This window comes from Vidua macroura, chromosome 2 (genome assembly GCF_024509145.1).
Source record: "Vidua macroura isolate BioBank_ID:100142 chromosome 2, ASM2450914v1, whole genome shotgun sequence".
Lineage (NCBI taxonomy): Eukaryota > Metazoa > Chordata > Aves > Passeriformes > Viduidae > Vidua > Vidua macroura.
This window is the reverse complement of record NC_071572.1, coordinates 21,236,474-21,258,282: the sequence shown is the minus strand read 5'-3', so window position 1 is coordinate 21,258,282 and position 21,809 is coordinate 21,236,474. Positions and strand designations below refer to the sequence as shown.

At 37.1% G+C, this 21,809-nt stretch overlaps 1 protein-coding gene across 3 annotated transcripts; it reads right to left on the bottom strand.

Moving 5' to 3' along the window:
* Nucleotides 1-1,085: 1,085 nt before the first annotated feature.
* PNPLA4 (patatin like phospholipase domain containing 4) lies at nucleotides 1,086-20,928 on the bottom strand. 3 transcript variants are annotated; one of them, XR_008435967.1, is made up of 10 exons: nucleotides 20,748-20,928; nucleotides 19,555-19,841; nucleotides 18,732-18,858; nucleotides 13,029-13,213; nucleotides 9,123-9,217; nucleotides 8,819-8,954; nucleotides 5,515-5,580; nucleotides 3,806-3,958; nucleotides 3,567-3,674; nucleotides 1,861-1,931 (listed from the first exon to the last, which is right to left on the bottom strand). XR_008435967.1 is itself a non-coding variant. In XM_053971769.1 (9 exons), the coding sequence occupies exons 2-9, from the start codon at nucleotides 19,711-19,713 to the stop codon at nucleotides 1,800-1,802; spliced, it is 1,071 nt and encodes a 356-aa protein (XP_053827744.1). In that variant the 5' UTR covers nucleotides 19,714-19,841; nucleotides 20,748-20,927; the 3' UTR covers nucleotides 1,086-1,799. The 3 variants fall into 3 exon arrangements, 2 of the variants coding, with proteins under 2 accessions (XP_053827744.1, XP_053827745.1); XM_053971769.1 differs by lacking the exon at nucleotides 3,567-3,674 and having other exon boundaries at nucleotides 1,086-1,949; nucleotides 20,748-20,927; XM_053971770.1 differs by lacking the exon at nucleotides 3,567-3,674 and having other exon boundaries at nucleotides 1,086-1,931; nucleotides 20,748-20,927.
* Between the last annotated feature and the right edge of the window lie 881 nt (nucleotides 20,929-21,809).

Below are 21,809 nucleotides of genomic sequence, written 5' to 3'. Positions count from 1 at the left end.
ATACAAGGATATTTACAATGGAAATCTGGTTTTGTGGCTTCTCGTAAGGTTGTAGCAAAACTGTTATTTGCTTCACTGGAGCGTACCTTTCCCTGTAGATGCCTGTAGCTGCAGCTCTGTACATCCATGTATTGGCCACACCCATGGGCTCCTTTGGCCAAGACCACCCTGCTGAGGAGAGATTCCTCTGTTTACTTGCATGTGCTTTATTTACACCCCCCAGCCAGCAGCAGGCCACAGCTTTCGGTCATGCAACACCCTGAAAATGCCAGCGTGCTCCTCAACTCCACGGTGTGGATGCTCTGTGTGTTTTGAGTACCCCAGTGAGGAGAACGAGGAGCCAGGGGTGCACTGGAGGAAAGGTCCTGAGTGGTTTGACCAAAACAGATCAGCATGAAAGTGGGCGAGGCACAGGTTACAAAGGTAACTTCTTTCAGTTTTATGTGCAAAAATGCTATCCCTAAGGTCTGGAAGTCATGCAAGCTATCCTGTCTGTATACAGAACCTCACGCATTTAGAAACAAATGCTGCTCTAAAGTGAATGTGAAGTGCTTCACATCAGTCTTTTTTATTTCTTTCACTATCAATAACAGTAATAAAATAATTCAATCCCTGCACATGATTCCTAGCTACATATTAATATAAATCTGGTGGTTACTAGGCTTTCAAACAGCTATAAAAGATTTTTTTCTTAGCCACAGATTTTTCAGTTTTTCAAAACTCTAAAATTTCGTACATGTTTTTAGAAATACATGTTTTTAGAAATTCTAAAATTTCATACATCCTTGATTCAACCTCCAATTTTAACTTTTTTTTTTAACTTATTAATAAATCAACTTAAGCCCCACAGTGACAAACCAAACACACTTTGCTTTTACATAAACAGTTGCAGATTTTAACATTTGGGCACTGAGGCTGGAAATCCTGAACTTAAGGTAGTCAATACCACATGAATGTTAAAATAATAAGGTATGTGAATCTGAGTTCATTCCCCACTGACTCTCATCAACCACTCTCCAGTAGACTGATAGTAGATAATCAGATCATTACAGCATCCCAAGACACTTGTAAATAAACTCTTGACAGAAGTTTCAAGAAAATATATTTATTCAGTTTTGGCAGAGGAAGAGAAAACATAATAAATATGACAATTTTTACACCCTTCTTTACAAGTTATTTTATATCACATTTCTGCTAAAAATTTCAGGTAGTATTTAAAATTTTAAAAGAAGACATTCACTGAAGAAAGAACTTTTAACATGAAAAAAATACTTAAGAGTGCAAATGTTTTATCGTCTTGTGTCTAGTACTTAATTTTCAAGTCCTTTAAAACAGTGCAAGTTACATTTTAGTTCAATAACACTGCAAGCATCCAATTAATATGCAGAACTAATACACAGAATTCTGTTACTTGAATAATACAGATGGTAATTTTTCATTATATAACATCAATTCTCCTCTTAATTAACACTGAAAAAAACCTTTCCAAATTTCTGTAATTATGACACTTTTTACAAGCTTTTTACAAATCTCATACTCAAGTCCCCATCTGAAGCAAAATGAATCTAAGTGGAACCTCCTTAAAACAAGACATCCACCAGGCACGTCCAGCTCCTGTTCTGACATGTTTATACAGCTCTGTGGAGCACAACTGATACTTTCTCAGCAGAAGCAGACACAAGTCCATTGGGATGTTTATTTTCAGGAAAAGGAACTGAGGAGCAATCCCTGAGATTCTCTAGGATGCCTGTAGGTGTGTTTTGACATCCCTCATGTTTTGCTAATTTTCTATGAGCTGTCTACTCAAACCAGTTTTCTTTCAATAAAAAGCGTACAGCATCGTCAAAGCCATTTTGGTACAATGATTCCATTTTCTCCTGGTCTGGTGGGAACAAAGCTTGATTAAGCCTTACTAGGTTGGCCAGAGACAGCTGCAACAGAGCAAGAAGCTGTAAATTAGTTTATTAATGCAACTCATCTAGATGTGACTGTTCTGTCATCTGTTTCATGGAGCATATGTAAAATGAAAAGACTGGCATGGCTGTGTCTCCACCAGGAAATAACCACGTCCAGGTCACTGCTGAGTGCCAGGACAAACTGGCACAGTCCACACACACAGAGTTAAACTCACAGCATCCAAGACAGACTGACTGTAAAACTGGCCAAAGTTTCTGAAACACTTTAGCTTTGGAAACACTCTCAAAACCACCTCGCAGAGTGGTAGTTGGCACATGTTAAACTTGTGCAAGGAAATATTTTGACAATTTACTAGTGCAAACAACCACATTCTTGGGAACGTTCCCAGGAAATGTTTAACATATAAGTATAAACGTAGCTTCTACTACCAACAAATTAAAAACTACTCAGCATCTTAAGTGGACACTCTGATCATGTAAAAGGATTTTGGAGCTTTATTCTTGAATAGAGATTTTATTAAATTGTTTACAACAAGCTAAAAACATAATTATATTTAATAATGTTCTGAACAATTTCTTTATATAATTAGTACTTAGCCACATTATTATAAACAATTTTACAAAACAATATCAGAATCATCTTCATTATTTGAAGTAAGCAATTATTCAAGGAGATGGAGAGACAGAAAACTATTCACATTCGCATAGAGATAAATGAAGATGTACAACTCTTCAATTTATGCAGATTAAAATATTGCTGAAATGAAATTATTCTTAGTCATCATTTTTACAGCCCTAAAAGCAGAGGCACTTCAATTTGAATAGTTTTAAATGTTGCCTGGGATTCTGCACAAGTCTGCACATGACCCCAGAAGTAATGTAACTGTTCAATTAATTTTCTGTCTCTAAACTAAACTAATCACCAGCTCATTTTTCATCCTCTAGACACAAAACACAACCAAGAAATATACAATGATTGCATATATTTCCAAGATACATGAGATCAATAATTTCATACTTTATGATCTTTACCAAGTACTACCATGCTTAGTATCTCTCTGTGAAATATTATAAAGATTCAAAAACTGGTCCAATTGAGAAAGGCATTACATAACAGTAATTTTAGTAAAATTAAGAAAACATTAAAAACTGCCTAGAAAGAAAGTTCTACACTAATTATTATTGTTAATCTTTCTTTCTAATGAAATATCGTTGACCACTAGGTCAATCACTATTCAATATTTTCTTTCAGCATGTTGAAGAAAGCAAAACTGTGGTTGAAAGTTTGTGAGACAAAGGATGCAAAGACAGAAATGAAAATGATGAAAAGGAGGCAATAAAAAAAATCAGTCTCATATTTCAATATACAGCAATGTTTTTGCAACTTATAACAAAGCTTCTGGAAAAGCATTGTAGTCACAAATGTTCACAAGTTCTCTTGTGCAATGCAGTGACAAGTCACTGTATATACCATTTTAAATGTACAACTTAAATTTGTATTTTAAATTCAGTTAGAGCAATTGATTTCAGTAAGTATGAGGAAATGTCATGCAGCTGTCCTCTCCTGAGGTATTCTACCTTATTTTTTTCTATAAACATCTTGCATAGTCAAAGACACCTGGTATTTAAAGCAAACCTAGTATTACTTACACTGAACAGCCTGATGTAATTTGCTCTATTTTGTACTGGATCAATGCTTTTCAAACTTTCTTCCTTCTTCTACATTCTCCTTATCTCGTGTTTAAGAAAAGGTTTAATCTCCATTTGCAAAACAGAAAATGCCAAAACTTTACATAAGCTAATATATGAGCACAAAATAGACACTTAAATATGAACATAACTGCAGAAGTACTTTTTAGTGTTTTTAAGTTAATAAACAAGCAACTTACCATCATATCTTGCTTTGCTAATTTAACATACAGGTCCACACGCCCTTTATCTTGTGGACAGATATCTAATCGACCGCTGAAAGGGGAAATTGTCACCGTTCTTCCAACAGGCAAGATAGGAAGGCCATTGGTAAGGCCACCATCAACCCACTTCTACAGGAAAACAGAAATATTTTCAAAGTAACACCAGTACAGTATGATCACAATGCAATACTTTACCCTTATTGACCCTGCCTCCTTCACTCTCAAGAAAACTTACAAGCTTCCCTCTAAGAATACAATGAAAAACTTCAGTTATGTGTCAAATATCAAGGAACTGACAATGTAAACACAGAGATTTTAATCAACGAGCATTTAACATAATGTACAAATTTGCATGTAAGGTATTTATCAAGCTACTTATAAAGACTTTTTTAGTTAATTAAAAAATAAAATGCTGCATATGGAATTTTTCTCAATGCATACATGTAAAGACAAGACTGTTAATGCTACACATAATGTATCAGATATTCATCAGATGATGTATACTCCTCTATAACATTACTCTGATTGACAATAGGAGCTGTACAATCTGTATGTGCAGGTACTCCGACTGCAGAAGCTAAATCACAAATGAATCCTCTCCTCTTCTGTCATTCTTCTTCCAGAGCCTCATTTCTTCTTACATACACTACACAAGACAGCAGTAGTTGGAAAGTGGAAGGTAAAGGTGGGAAGGAGCTGAACAACTATGACATAAGAGGGAGCAGACCTAACTCTGCCGCAGGACTTGAGCATAGTGAAGAATGAGATCTGGGCCCCAAATTCCATTCCAATATAAACAGGATAACTGTGACATTGTTGCATCGCTCTGGGGAATGGTTTTCCCCACCGCCAGAGACCACTGTAGCTGTAACCATGTTAGTTTAACCCTTCCTTCCTTTCTGGACCCAATTGGCTGGAAGACAATTGTCCTTTCCTGAGCAGGAGGCTAGAAAAGGCCATGCTCTTCCATTGTTTGCTCTCTTTCCCTCTTCCTCCCATGGAATAAACGTCTTGGACCACATCAGGGGTTAGAGCCTCTTTTGGAATGTTTTGCTTTAACCCTGAAATATTTCCCCCAAAGCTCTCTCAGATCTGGGCTAGCCTAATAACTCCAGGGGGCTGTGGGGGTAAGTATTTCATGACATCTCTTGTAAATGTATTTATACCTTCCTATTTCTTTCTGTGTTACAGGCATAGCCCAAAATTCAACATGGGTCTGCTGGCTAAATGGATTCACTAACATCATACATGAGGTCTGTTGAAAAGATGCATCACACTGATCAGCTGATATGTATTGCTGTATCTATAATTCTAAAGCTGACAAGCTTTCTGATATAATGACTACCTAGCTAGCAGCAAATACATATGACTTTGTGGGACTTTTTAGCAGGGGATCTGTGAAAGTTATAAACGTTTTAGAGGCATAATTCGTATGAGTGGGGAACTAAAGTATCATGTATTTCTCATAAGAAGAAATAGCCATTTTCATGCTTTTAAAATTATTCTTAAAGTGTTAATATATTTATGTAACAAAGACAAAAAAGTTGTAGGAGCTAGGTTGAATAAAGACAACTGTAAAAAGGTTTTCTTATAAGAAATACAAAATATAGTACTGAAGTTGCTTTCTCTTAAGATGAAATAGTTACACCATAAATGAAAACATATAAAAAGAAATGAAAAATTACCTGTCCTTTAAATTCCACTGGCTTAATTCCTGCATACACTGGTATAAAACTACTTGCTAGCAGGACCTGGAAAGAAGAAAGCAGAAAGAATAGGGAAAAAAATAAAAAATGGCAACAAAGTAATTTAGAACCAATACGTATTTCCATACATATCTACCAGTCAATATACTAGTTTTACATAAATCTATTGTCATCCCAAAATGTCTTCTTGTTTTGGTATGTCAAAATGTGATTAAAATTATTGAAAAGGGTTTGTTTTTTTATGACTTGGCAGTGACAACTCTCAAAATAAAATATCAAAAATTAACTCAATGATTAATGTGATTCAAGATTATAAACTTAGTTTTGCACAATGTAAAGTAAATCTATAGTTTCCAAGAAATTAAATATGCCTATGATGAAAAAAACCCAGTTTATTGTCAAAGAAGAAGCTGACCAAGTCATTCTGTTAGCATATTAATACAGTGTTTACTTTTCTAATCAGATTTTCAAAGTTTCAAAAATACCATGAACATCCTGGTAATACACATATGTATACCTTTACCAATGTTTGTATTTATACATTCAAGTATCAACAAACTACTGTTTCCCCTACTATATGGCTTCGTTGCTGTCTAGAGCCATTCTTGATTTTTATTTCAATATTTTTTAGCCCAGGACACCTCTTCTGTCATGTACAACTGTGCACATATATATACCTTTCTATGCATTCATAGCAACACCTATGAGACAGTGTGGGTATCTCTATACCTGTGTATCTACCCATACGTATTTAAGCAATCAGCATACAGCATTTCCAGGAGAAAAGGTAAATGCAGTATGTCAGAATTTTTCATACAGCTAAATACGGTGGATATGCACACACTTGTGTGGTGGCACGGACAACCAATCTGGGGAACTGAAGCAGGTCACAAACCGGTGCATACACTGTGTGAAAGATGAACAGGTGCAGAAAAAAAAAAATCACAATCCATAGAGATTATGAAAATAGAGAAAATGCCTGAGCTTTTTTGGCTGGAATTACATTTGCTTTTAAAAATTTTAAGCTATTTAGTGTTAAGCCCTTCTGTTTCCCTAACAAATTTTAATGAAGACTGTATATGTACATGAAGTCTTCAACTTCCACTTTGAGAACTGTTTTCCTGCTTATTTCTCTTCCCAGTCATGTAGAGATTTGTCTGAGCTCAGATAAAAAGGCTTTCTCAGTTTTCTAAAGTGAAACTGCAGCTATTTCTCTACCAAACAGGCCTTTCACTCACAACAGTCTAAAACAAGATACCCAAGTTCCCAACACCAGCTTCTTGCTGAGCCCTGCTCCTTTTCTCCTCTCTTCCTCAACTCCATCTCATTGACTTTGGCCCTTCTACACTAAGAGAAATGCAGAAAGAAGATTTAGTGGAGTCAAACCCAGGTGACTCCTGCAAAGTTTGAGTTCTTTTCAAGAGTACTGAAGAAAGCAGTTGCTCTTCTTATAAAGTCACTGAGATCTCCTGAGTGAGGAGAGGCAGGACAAGTTTGATGAACAAACACTTTCAGTATTTTCTACCACTAACAGACCAGTGGACCAGTATGGACTTCTAGGCACTACCTTACTATCCCAAATATACCAGTGTTCTGTGCCTTGCTCACTCACAAACACAAATAGCGCCTCTCTCTCCACTCAACTCCAGTCTGGGAACTGAAAGTCTACAAATGCTGATACAAGATGATTGTCTTCACATATGGCAAGACTAGTTCAAAAATGGGAGATTATTACCTGCCTTTCCAAGTCCACAGGGAATAGTAAAAAAGATAAAAGCTTAACATTGTAGCAACACACATTCAGTTTAGCCATTATGAAAAACTTTGGAACCGTAAGGCTTGGTCGTTAAGCATTGAAGTTGAAAGATATCTGGCAGGGGTTACAGATGTTTTGCTGTTTATAAAATAATCTGCCTAGCAGTACCTTTATCCATGCCTTGGCTGTAGGTTATGCCTAGGCATGATACAATAAAATAACCTAACAAGCTTTACCCTCCCTGCTCCTGTGGCAGCCACCAGCACTCAGCTGTACTCATGATACAGGCAGAGCTGAAGGCATGCACAAAACCAGCTATTAGGAGCTGGACTGAAAGATCAGACAATATGAATATATTCCAGTGAGCAGTTATGTGTAATTTTATTACTATTATTCCAAACCAACCGACTGCTACCATAGAGAACAAAAGAATAGAACAACAATGGCTAAATCAATGAAAAAACTATTGAAATACTAGTAAAATGTACATATTTCCAAGGTCATCCTGATGCTTCTTACTGTCTCCAGGTTAGAAGATTTCACTGCAAAAACACAAAGAATAAAAATCTCCATGCTTGCTACCATTGCATACTATAGCTAGAAACAACAGTGCATAACTTGAGCTAAACTCTTCACATAATTATATTTGCATGACAAAGTCCTGTAAATTTTGAGACTGTCCATGTAGAATATAATGGGGTCAAAATTTAAAAAAAATATACTTTAAAGGCAAACTCCCAATGCACACTTTGAAGGTTTTGTTAACAAGTGTCATTTTTTAAAGTGATAACTATAAAGAATTTGCTCTAAGCATCCACAAGGATAGAGAAAGGAGTTCCTTCTTACACTATTTCCTCCTCTATATTGATACATCTTATTATGTCTTCCACTAAGATACAATCAGTTACTAGAAAGAACATCTGCTTCACATGCATCTGAATTGCTCCTACCAGCTCTTACCAGCTTATGCATACAATCCTGATCCAAATTTAAAATGTGGCATTCAGATAAAGAGAAGTACAGTGAAAGATCTACTTTCCAGCTACAGTTAAAATGCAGCTTATATACAGTACTTAGGATTACATTATAACTAGTACCCATAAGCACCTGTAGGAATTGCTCCATTTTTTTTAAACTTCCTTTACTTTCTTTTGTGATGCAAAAATCGTATCAGTGAACTAAGAGATGCAAACATTTTTACAACATTTTGAGATTCTCTACTGTGTTCTCATATACTGCAACAATTAGTTACTTGTTACTATTAGAAACACTTTGCCTACAAGGTAGAACTTGAATAACCAGTGAAGGAAACACACACAAGCACCTGGTAAATTTCGGCAAAATTTGTGAAGCTATAGGATCAAATTCTGCTTTAAACTTTGTTTATATTACAGCTGTAGCATCACTGGGAGTAGATATGGTTACCTGAATAAACAAGTGATTTTACTGTACAATTAATAATATACTCTTAAGCCTTGAAGAAACCTCAGAGTTTTTATTTACAACTGACATATTCAATACGATTACCTTAATGAGGTCCTCCCTGGAGGCAAAATTTGAAACCAAGTGATTTTCCCCACTCTTGGAGTTAGTGACTGACACATAGAGCCGGTTCTCAGCTATCTCATGAACATCAGAAGGAAGAATAGACTCTATGCCCTCCCTAGAGGAAAGAAAATGCTCAGCATTACTCACCACTATTATTTAAAAACCTTGCAAGTGCATTAGGGGTGAGCACCCCACAGCATCGCAGAAATATGCACCCTCTCCATTTGCATTTGGAGAGCTTTCTAACACAAAAATGATCTTACAGAAGCATTAAGATAGGTACCTAAGTGTTTTCATAAAATCATAACCAGGTGTTACAGCACCAAAGTTCAGTCTTCTGACTTCCTCTGCAAATCCATAGGTAAAGTGCTTACATTTCTGGAAATAAAAAGCATTAACCATTAAGGATGTTTAAGTGATTTAACTGCAGTACCTAAAATATAGTAGAGGCTAAAGCTTTAATAAAAGAGTTATTATATCAAACTGAAGGATTTTCCCATATGTGCTTGGTTTGTAACAAGACATGCATAACAAAATGTTGATCCTTTCCTAACGATTAATTTGTAAGGAAAAAAAATCCCTAATGTAAAAAAAAATATATAAACTCTGATGATACCACTCCAACAACCAAGCAAAGTTAAAGGCTATTTTTCTATATACGATCACTGCTAAATAATCAGTTCCCTAGATCATGCCATTACAAGAACAATCATTAAGTTCAAAGTCTAAAGCCACCTTTTATTTTAAGGTCTACTTCAGAACTTAAACCAGACACAAGTACCTTAAGATACTTATAAGCAGTAAGAAAAATAAAAATTACAACAATTTCTTCTCACTAAAGCAAAAAACAAGCTACTAACAAATACACATATTTAATTAATAAAATATTATGGAAATATTTAATTAATGGAAAACTATGATGGGTGACGTAAGAAGAAGATACACATCAGAAGACCAGTTAACAGATCCCTGTACAGAGAATCTTTTACACAAGCTGAAATGCCCAGCATTAATGACTGCAAAAAAATAGCTTGAAGTGTGAGTCACAAGAACTCCAAAGGGACAGTAACGGAATTGGTATAATTTATTTTTCAGCCATAACATTCTGAAACAATGAATTATGATCCTAAGTGCTTAAGACTCACTATTCAATATTTGTAATCCTTTTTTTATCCTTTCATGCAGGCTTTTCTAATGATTTTAGGGACTACGGAAAAAAGCTAAATTCAATCTTATGCAACCTTCTGAAATTGGTACTTTATAAATTCACCCACATTCACCCATATAACCACATGAATAAAAGACAGTTCGGGTTTCCTGGATTATTAGGTCTGTGCATAAAGAACAAATATGTTGCTAGTAACAAAATCAATGACTGAGTACCTAAGTAAAAGAAAGAAAAAAAAAAAAAAGGAGAGACATGAATATATCCCATTGAGGTGGAGAATACAGAATCCATTGAAAGGAAAACAAGGAAGGAGGTAGGGTGAGGATTAACATGAGATCAGAGCCAGCTAACTGAAGGAGTTAAACTTCCTCACATCACTCCTATGACAAAGCACTCATCTAAGCAAAAGACAGAAATGTAGCTCTTGCATCCACTTCCTTTATATGGCCTTTGAATAAATGTATCAAAAAGTCCACTCAGAGGTTCATACCTTTTAAAGAAACAATTATTTGTGCTACTTAGCTTCACATTGGTTAGATTTGCACCTTTACCCCACGAGATACCTGCCATTGCCAGCTTGAAGACAATTAAAATACATACGGCACATTCAGACACTTCTTTCTATAAATGCAGAATAAATCCACAAAACCCTACACAGAAGCACCTCACAACAACTTTCTCTACTTAATGTTATGGGGAGCTAAGAGTACCAAACTAGGGAAATGACAGAAAACTACTTTCCATATTACTAAGAATGGACTGTACAATTTCTGCTCTCAAAAGGGACAACTTCTTACAGCTATGAATTGTTTTAGAATCTGAGTGCTAGAAGCTTTAAACAATACATCTACATTTTAAATAATGACTGAGGCCATGTTTAGAAATTGTAACTGCTTGTATTGAGTTAAGCAAATTTGATATCAAATATAACCAAGGTAATTTTAAAATAGTTATTTACCTATATAGTTAAAAAAATAGTTATTTACCTATTTACCTATAGTTAAATAAGCCAACTTAGAATTCTCAAGTCCCACACCTTTACAGACAGTGACAAAAATCCAGTATATGACAGAAAAACATTTGGAAACTGTCTTAGAACAGCAACAGTCAAAACAATACATCTTCAATGTTACTTTCTCTCCAAGATAAGGACAGGTTGCATTACAGCTTTGAGACTAGGAGATGCAGAAAGTCCTAGTTATGGCTTACCTAATATTGCCATCTCTGGGGGAAGGGGGGTGGGGGCGAGGGGGGAACAATTAAAAAATAATTAACTGATTAGGAGCTACATTTGTGGATATAAAATATTTCAAGCTAGAAACACAGTAAAGATAATAATATAATTATCCTGATATGAAAAGTTAATTCTATTCAGTACAGAACACTGCCTTTACTTAAATTCCATGAGATTTAGAATTATTCCCACTGACAAAAGCACTCCCAATTTTCCATTTAAACACTGTAACAGAATCACTAAAAAGTACACAAAAAATGAAAGGACTAGAAAGTTTATGAAGCTTTCTTTAACTTGTAATAGTATGACAAATACAACAGACTCAATGTAATATAGACTTAGATTCCACAAACAAAAACTAAAAACTGTTCTAATATTTTTACTTAGAAAGATCTTTGTAAGTTGGACCAAGCTGAGAACAAGGGCTCATACCCAGGGTCTGCAATAAGCAGAAAAATTTCCCTGGGCTAACAAAGGGCTGCCATGCTCACCACAGAGGAAATCAAAGTCAGAGGTACACATTATACCAGGCAAACTTGAAACTGAACTACCAGTCAGAGGTGACAGAAGGGGAGTAATGCCTGCACAGAATACAATGAGGTTCTCTCCACAAGAGAGAGGAACTTGCGTAATACCAAGTCATATAAAGAATGCTTGCAGGGGTGTGGGATGGGAGAAAGAAGCCAGGGAAAAAAACAACTGCTGAAAGCAACAGAACTATAGTTAATGCTGCAAGCTGAGTTCATATCCCAGCAGAAACAACCAACAAACAAACAGAAAGATCAGTGGCAAAGTGGGGTTTGGCTGGGACTATTATTTGAATCAAATGAAATGAAATAAGCAAGGCCTAGAGGAATTATCAAATGCTCACTTGGAACAAAATGTAAGTGTAACTCCGATGAAAAATCTAACATCCTGTATTCCCCACAATAATTAAAAATAGTAAAGAAATCCTAACATTTTGGCAATGTCCGGTCCTCTACATTTATTAAGGTAAAGTCGCTACGGACAGTTCAGGAGGGCAAAGCACTGTTAACCTGTGGGGAAAACCAAGCAAACAGACACCAAAAAAAAACCCCCTAATGCTCTCCATGGAATCCGTAACATTGTAATCACTGAATAGAACCTTGGTGTGTCTGCATGACACCATATGAACTGTGAGAAGGGTGTGGCATCTCTGGAGATGAAACAACCCAGATACATGTCAGAGCAGAATGCTGTGAGAGTTAATCCTACTGCCTGCTCTTAAGGCATGGGCTGCACTGAGTCAAAAGGAGATGCAAAAGCCTTTAATGCTGTCCAGTGGAGCACAGGTAGCCAGAAAAAGATCTGAGCAGGTGGGAGCTGTTTATGAAGACACAGTCCATCTACTATTTTCACCTCTTTTCAGAAAAGGTTAGAAGGGTGGTGCTATGCACTTGCTTAACAAAGCCTATCTCTAACTAACAGAACAATTACTCACTTTGTAATGTACCATCATTAAGTATACATTTTGGTATATTAAAGTATATCTGTTGCCTACAAATTAAGATTCACACACATGAGATTTGTATTTACACAGCTTAAAATATAAGGTTCATATGAAATATTTTTATCGTTAACATTTTTGCTCATGAGTCACAGATGTGGTTAATGAAAACACGATACAAGAGTCCTGTTCCCAGCAAGTAACAAGAAGAAAAAAAACATGACACAAAACATTTTAATAAACTTAATGGAAGATGATTATATAAAAAAATGTCCTTTGAAAATTATCATGGCCTATACCTATGAGTTTATTAAATTACCTCTATATTTTCTGGCACTGCTAACAAGACAGCGGCAGCCAGAGATCCCGCAGAAGCTCCCGCAAAAGCTTTCACATCTCTCAGTAACTTCTTACCATGCCTGTGAAAAGCAGCTGCTGCCCCCAAGTGGTATATGCCCAGAAAGCCACAAGCTGCAAAGGACAGGTTGATGTGTCTCATTTGGGCTGTGGAAATAGTGTGTCACAGTCAGTCTTTTGCCATTTGTCTTACAGTATACATTTATTTTTTTTTTGCATAACATACTCTAACTATATAAAAAACCTGCAAGTTATTTGAGACCAGTAGAAGCTTTTGATTACTAAATACATCAAACAATCAGCAGTTAGTTTAGTATCGCCAAAACTGAAAACAACTCTAAAATAATCCTTAGTGCAAATCCCATTTTAAATCAATCAAAAATATATATTTTATATATAACATAACTACATATTTTTATCTGATTTGTCAAAGAGTAGCTACACAAAAGTGATGAAAGAATACCTTGGAAAAACATTCTTAGCCACCTTTAGCAAAAAATCAAATTAATTATAAAACTGCTGGTTATTGTCTCATCATGTAGTGACAGTACTGGGAAAATGGATTCAAACGGAGAGAAAGTTAAGATTGGATATTAGGAATGAATTCTTTACTGTGAGGGTGGTGAGGCACTGCAACAGGCTGCCCAGAGATGCTGTGGATACCCCGTCTCTTCAAGTGTTCAGGGATGGAGCTCTGAGCAACCTGGCCTAGTGGGAGGTGTACCTGCCCATGGCAGGGGAGTTGGAATGAGATGATCTTTAAGGTTCCTCACAGCCCAGGGCATTCTGTGATTCTCTGATCATCCTCCCCCTTACACAAGCAGAGCCTCGAATCCATTATAATTCTCTAAGAGAGGATTTTTTTTTTTTCTGTCATCTTGGAAACTTGTTTGCTTACTAGAATTATTAATAGGCAAATTTTTAAAGTAATTACTAGTTAATTAGTAAGAAAAACAAAAACGTATTTTTGCTACTATTAAAATAAGAAGGAATAATAAAAAAACAAAGTAAAATACAAAGACTAAATGTAGGAAAACACACACTCCAAAGGTGTCTAGGGTAGAAATTTTAAATTAACAAAAAAAAAACCACAAATGGGAAGCATAAATTCAGATCATTAGGGATAGTTAATTAAATACACAAAACAGAATGCTGTGCAATTTATTAGCTCTTCTGTTTCTGCAAATAACTACATCATGAAAGCAAGGTATCCTGCAGATTGTATTTTACAGATGTAAGAGATATTGTACACATAATCTTAGTATTGAATTAAAAATAACCCCCTACTGTACTTGGGTTCATCTCAATATGAATGGGAATAAAAGACAGAAACTGTTATGTCAGTCCTGATGAAGAGAGGCAAACACATACAGCACGACATTTTTGTTAAAGATACCTCTTCATCTCTGAAATGGGAAGGCCAGGAAAGATGAGGATAAGAAACAGCTTTCAAAACCATTAGATAAGAAGACATGCTAAACCCAACTGCTTTACCCACAGCATGATTAAAATCAGACCACATGATCTGACCAGGTTTGCTATTTTACTGAGAGAGAATCTCATAGTGCCAGGAAATATTTGGTGCATCAGTCAGTCTGCTAAAAGACGTAGTTTATCAATTATGCTGGAAACATTTCCATACCCACTTGTAAGCAGGAATACTTGTAACAAATCTAACACATTTGTCCTGATAGAAAGTACTAGAGGTTGGCTCTTGATGTATCAATAGGAGAGAAAGACATTTAGAAGGAAGAAAGTGATAAATTGATTTACTATTTTTGTAAAAAAGGATCTTTTAATTTAAACAAAAGCCCTGGGTACTGAATAGAAGGTAAAAAAAAATATTCAAGATGCTACTGGAAAACAACAAACACAACTCTACTTTGGTTTTTTTTTAATAGAGTAGAAGAAAACTAAAACAGTCTTTGAAGTATGATGCCAGGATATGCTTCCTTTCAGAATAGTTAAACTCTTGGGAGTTTAACCAGATGCTGCAGCTGTCTCCATACCTTCTACAAATTAGGAGCAAAGATGCATTTGCATCACAGGCCACTTTGACAAAAAGGTGAAGCTGGTTAAAGCAACTGCATTATTACATAGGAATGGAAGAATCAACTCCCATTTCTGTGCAAAATAGATCTCAAGATCAAGATGCTACTAATATGGAGCACTATATGAAATAAAGATTATGTTTACATAGCTGATTGGTCAAGAAGTACGCAAAGTACCAGTTCACAAATCCAAAGAATTACACCTAAGGAACTTATGAAATGTAACTAAGAAATGCAAGTGTAAGATAATAAGATTATGTAAATCAAAATAAGTATATGGATGCTTACGTACATGTATACACACATTTCAACCTTCTACAAGGCTCTTACTCCACAAAGTATCTATCTCTGTAGGAAAATAATTAAATGTTCACAAATAAAAAAGATGAGAACTACAAAGTGTATCTAAAGTGTGGTTACAGTAAAAAACTTTAGATTAAAAGGTTTTTTTAAAAAGAAAAATTCCTTACAAATGTGGGAGAAAATATCACACTTAATTGTATAAAGCAGTTCCTGGTACATTTTCTCTAAAGCAAGAACAGAAAAGGAGGTTATGTGAACAGAGGAAACTATTTGAATCTCAGAATCAAAGCTACTGAACATATCCCACTAAAGTCAGATATCCATACCTTCTCTTACACACCTTCATGAGGAAATTGTAGTCTCTTAGACAAGCTTTAGTCCTATCTAATTATCAGCTACTGGGAGTAACCACTATTCTCTATTCAGTGCCTGGATACACGACATTCACTCTTTCATGTGAGTTAATTTCTTAACACTTAGATCCCACACTTTTCTGACTCCTTCATTTCCCTACCCAAGAGACAGAAAGAGAGATTATTGAATGAGTATTCACATCAGTTACTTGACTGACAAAAGGATTCAGTGAGAGAAGAACAGACAAGAATAAAAAAACAGCACAAAGATTTCAAGTAAAGGAATACTGTTCAAGAATGCTGCTAGTCTGTGAATGCTGTGAAGAGCAGACTAATTTCAAGTCAAAAAAGATTACATTAATACAACGTAAAAATAAGGTTAATTTTTTTTACTTTTAGCGAACAGAAGTACTTGACCCACTGGATTTGTATGGCTTGCAATACAATACACTGTTTTACAGATTCCCCAAGAGAACCTCAAATTAAGAGTAGCAATAGCATAGCCGTGTTACCCAGACACTACATTTTTATTAATTAGTATCAATTCCCAGGTATACATTAAGAATTTGTCATATACACAAAAAAAATTAAAATTCCTCATTACAAATGTTAATTGGCAGATGACATTCAAGCTCAAATGACCCACTGGTTACATCTAGTTTCATGACTGAGAAATGGGGAATGCATATATACCCAGCAAACCTTTTAATTGGGTAAATAATGAGTAGGAAAAAATCAATGAATCATTCAAGTGACTTCTTGCCCAACATTCTTATGCTTAAAACATGGTTAGCTATCAGATCAAATTTGGTTGCTCAGGGCTTTACCCAGTTGTTAACTTGAAAATCTTGCAATGTTTAGCTCCTAAGTGATACCTAGCATTTGTCTGTTGCTGGGTGAAACAATCAGGTCTTCTTTCATTTGTTCAGAATATTAAAATCAGTGGAGTATTGCAAATACCCAGCATTACAGAGAAGAAACAAAACATTAATATCTTCAATCCTGCACCCACCTGCAGGAAAGTGGGTGGAACTGAGGGCTCTTCAACAAATCTGTAAAAAAGCACTTAACCTACAAGGGATGCAGATGACAAAGATTAAACAGATAAATAAGAATCAAGGTTCTATAAGGAACTACTGCTTCACAGATACAGTTAAGCTATGTAGTTTCACCTTGCAAACAAATCTCCGAATAAGAGGAAAAGGTAAGAAAGCATTTTTTAGATTAATGTCTTGTAAAATCAGAAAGGAAAGTAATAGGAAACCAGACACTTTTAAAAGAATTCTTACAAATATGTCAAGGCATCACTCAATTTGCAAGTTATAATGGTGTATTTCAGTCAAAGCATGATTCAAAAATGCCTTTTGCTTTGATGATATGATAGATCACTGCCTTTTTGATCAAAAAGTACAGTATGATTATAAATACTCCAAAGAGGAAACAGGGAGAAATTTCATTAAGTATACATTATGACTATTCCCTGACAATTTCTTATAAAGTAACAGAAATAGGGTATAGTTACATGTGGACACAAACCACTTCCTTCAGCTGCTAGAGCAGAGAGCAGAAATCTTGCTATCTTAGAAATAGTATGAAACATCTGTTTCACAAGACTTCAAAACAAATATTCTTAGAGAGTTTAACATAAATTGTGACTATTAAGGATATTAACACCTATTAACACAAAGTTGTCATGTTGGCATGTCTTAAGAAAACATTTCAATGAACCTTGAAGATGCACAAGTACATTTCAGCTGGACAGTGCACATAATGTATGACATAAACAGGACAGAACAAACACTTCTGCCACTGCTTTTCAAAAAATGTCATCTGACATGATTGGCAAAATTCAAAACACAAAGATTTCAACTGGCCAAGGGGATAGAAATGCTTCTGTTGTCTATAAGAGAAAAAACAGAAGTGTAAGAAAATATATGTACAAGAACACAGGGGCTGTTCAGTTTCATTATTTTGCAGATAATGCAGGAGCATTCAGGAATAAACATAAACCTAAGAGTTCCCTTTAAAAGATTATCACATCAGCAGGAAAAAAGCAACCCACTGGAGATTAAAAATCGACTGAGGGGTAGAGGCATTTCTGTTTACTCAGCAGTATCTCATCCATTTTGTAATGCAAACCTTCAAGAGAATGTATGGAAGAAGACAAGGCTGTACAGAAAAATTATTATACAGTACCACACAGCTTTCTGAGGACAGGTACTGTCTTCCTGATTGTCATGCACATGAAATAGCACAACAGTTTCTCATAGGGCCGTTTCCTGAGCAATGTAATTATATAAACATAGTACCATCCTAGTGTCTTAACCTGTCAGAACTACCTCCCTGTCATCCCCCTTGTAAACAAAAGCTGAAAATGCCCAAAGCAACTGAGTACAAACACCTTTACAAACAAAATCTACATATACATAGAATGCAAATGATCAAGCACCCTGAAGCACAGGAGAAAAAATGTATGATGCATAACAGCACATCTGAGGATAAGTTACTAGCAAAGAGTGACAAAACAAGCAAAGTCACAGAAAAAAACTGTTTAGCTTGGCAGCACTGCTAAAATAAAGGTCATAAAGGTAACTATGAATTTACCTGAATCAAAAATCACCACTGGCACAGAAATGTTTGGTTTTTCACATTTCTAATGGGAAAAGAAGTGCACTAGCATAACAATTCACAGCCTTCAGTGAATATGAGTTTGATGAAGTTGAAGAAAAAAAATAATAAGTACTTAATCTAACCAGGCATTAAGAACCTCAAGAAAGTCGTGAGTCTCTGCAAACTATAACATTTGCATATAATCCCCTTAAAATTAAAAAGGGAAACACACTGCATGATAGAAAACTTTCAAATTAAGATTTTAGACCTTGACCCTGAAGAGGTCAACAGAGGGGCAGGGAAGGCTGACTTCTGGACTCCAGAAGAGGGTGGCAACAGGTTCAATACCTTGTAATGAATGTTGTCTTCCATCACATACTCCACTGGGACTTTTTCCAACAGCTATTTTGGTTCCCTCTGCACTTGTAGCCATTTTTCTATCAACTACTGATTGTTTATCATTTACCTTGGAAACCTACAATCAGAGTCAGACATATTAAGATTAAAAAGAAAAACAACGGTAATATGACATTATTTGACACTAATGGTTGAGTCATCTAGATTAATTTTGCAGTTGCTTAGCCAACACAAAACAAGTTCAAACCTCAATGTTCCACAACTTATGCGTGGAGCAGTTTATATATTAAAGATTAATTTAACTAGATATTGAAAAACACTACCATTGGGATATGCCAGTATCAAAAATAAGCTTTGTGTCCTTTACCACTATTTTTACTTATATCTACAGATTTTTTTATAATCAAACTCTTCTGTTTTTATCCTCCATTAACAATACATTTCCTCCTTACCCTCTGTTGCACAACATTGCATCTGTAAGTAATTTTTCAGAGAATTCTGGTCCTATTCCTCACTTAACGATTGTCACTCTAACTAATCAGCCTGTCAGTTATCCTGCACTACTGCTTAGAGTACAGTTGGAAGAAAATTAATATTTCTCCCCAAGTTAGAACTATCAGACTCAAAAATTCACTCTGAAATACTGGTACTTTAGCACTTATTGCTGGCTGCCCCTTTACCTTGATAAACTGAAGGCATCTTCAATTCATAATTAATGCTGCAAATTCAAAAGCTCTGTAGAATCTAAAATAAATTATTTTATCACTGTATTTATGCACACCACTTATATCTTTAGACAATCTAAAATACTTACCTGGAATTTAGCTCTGCTATGTGGCACTCTTAAAGTGAAATAGCTTGGAATTCCAATCCAGAATTGCCAAGTTTTGGGAAACATGCAACTACACAACTGGCCTTCTTTCATCTGGAGCAACAGTATTTGAGTGCTACAAAGCTTTTTGGAAGTCCACATTTTAGTAAAAGCAATCTCTGGATCCAGATGATGTGGTAATCAAATAGATACTTGCAGAAGCTCTTTTACCATGAAGTTACAAACGAAGTCATAAAAGCACTCGGCAGAAAATCTCTTTTAAGCATAACCTGTTTAAAAGACATTATGAAAAAAAAAAAAAAGTAGTTGAAAGGTTCACATCAAGGCCTTGATATTGTAACAGGGCCCTCCTCACACCCATCCAACCCGAAAACACTGAGGCATTAAAAGCTGATTCACCTGACAGCAAAACTGTTTTGTTCAGTAGCTCCTCTCTCTCCCTCTCACCAGCCCCCATCTGGTACCCTGTTGTTCACGACCGACTACAAAGTCAAATGTTCATTTCACAGACAGGAAGAACTAAAATTGTTACTAATGGAGAACCCCAACCGAACAAACTCTCCCTTAAGATTAACAACATGAATACACTGCTTCTTCTACCTCAGCTGAAAACTGTGGATGCAGTGATCCAGCAACTTCAGAACTTGTTCACTAAAATAAAGTGCCGATGTGAAGATCCCAGTAAGAGACACTCCAGCATGCTGGCTGGTACAAGGCAAGCCTCGTCACCTTCTCTGTTAATAAGATAGCACAGGGGTTACTCACATACCCGGTGCAAGCGTGGTTTCCACCTTGACCATAAAGAAAAATGTATGGAATTGTGCTTGTTCAGACGAAAAGCAGGTTCCTGCCTGACCACCACTGCAAACAACCCCACTGTGACCCTGTGCCAGCGAGGTCTCGGCGGAACACCACCAACTTCCAACTTAATCCCGAACAGTAAGTGACTTAAAGGCGTTCTGTTTCATCTCGTGCACCATGAGATCAGGCCTGTGGTGTACCTGGATTTTTCCTGCCTCCACTTTAGTTCAGCAAACAACCAAAACAAACAAGCACAACAGTCGAAACGACGAGACAAGTTTTTTTAAAGCTAGCAAACACAACACGTGAAGGACAACCGCGGGGCGCACAACGCCAAAGTGCAGCCACTGCGCCTTCTAACCTTGGACACTTACAGCAAGCGGGCCATTCCTACGCGGGACACGGCCCTTCAGAGGCCAGTCACCTCAACCCCGTCCCGATCGCCCGCTGCCTCCCCGCAGGCCCGGGGGGCTAACGCGGCCTCCGCGAGGCAGCGGCGGCACGCTGCCCGCCTCGGCCCCACCTCCCCGGCAGCGGCCCCCGCGGCAGCGCCGGATCGCGATCGGGACCGGGAGGTCACGGCGGGCGCTGCCCGGCCCTCACCCCTCCACCCCCCGCGCCTGCGCAGCGCGGGCGCGGCAGCGCTGGGAGGAGCGGCGGGACCGGGGCCGGTGAGGCGGCATCGCCCCGCCTTCGCCACCCGGCCGGCGGCGCTGGGCGTGCGGGAGGGCCCGGCCCCGCCCGGGGTTGTCGCTGCTGTCGTGTGGGTGGATGCCCGCACTCTCAGCGCCGCCCTTGCGCAGAGCCGCGCGCCGTGTAACCGCGTCCTGTTGCTGACAAGGTGACCTCAGGGCAATAAAGATTACTTTTTTTCTCCCTTTTAAATTTTTTTTTTAATTCCCCCCCCCCCCCCAATTTTTTTTTCTTGTCAGTGTTTCCGTTTTACGAAGGTGAGCCCACTCACCTTCTGTCAGGCCTGAGCCACAGCAAGCAAGCACGCAGATTGAAGATGCAGATAGATCCTGCGGCCAGCAGTGAAGGAAGAAAACATGCTGAGGGAGGGCAAAGATGCCTGTGGAACAGAAGTGTGGATGTGTGAACTCTCCCTGAAGTCTGGCTGACTGGGCTTCAAACTAAACTTGTGAATAAACACTATGTTAGATTTCACGCAGATTTGTCTCCGTCACCTGCGGCATCCATTATCCCTGCTTTTTCTAGTATCTGGGAGATGCTGGAGTGGATTTGGGATAGAACGAGGTGTAGCTGTGTTGGTGGGACCTTGGCACCTTCTACAGGTCTCTTCACAGTTTAGCCAGCCTTTCAACTGCTAAAGAGAAATAGGTACAAAACAGAGCCCTTGGACTGTCTTACAGCAAAGACCCTCCTGTGGAGTTACTGCCTGCTGATTTCATCATCCTGTACTCTTTCCCCATGTT

Excerpts from the sequence above, each read along its gene's own strand:
- PNPLA4 (XM_053971769.1), bottom strand. The coding sequence starts at position 19,713 with ATGTGGACTTCCAAAAAGCTTTGTAGCACTCAAATACTGTTGCTCCAG. Across the intron at positions 13,214-18,731 it reads AAGACAACATTCATTACAAG|CCCAAATGAGACACATCAAC; the intron begins GTATTGAACCTG and ends CTATTTCCACAG. Across the intron at positions 8,955-9,122 it reads GATTTTATGAAAACACTTAG|GGAGGGCATAGAGTCTATTC; the intron begins GTACCTATCTTA and ends TCTTTCCTCTAG.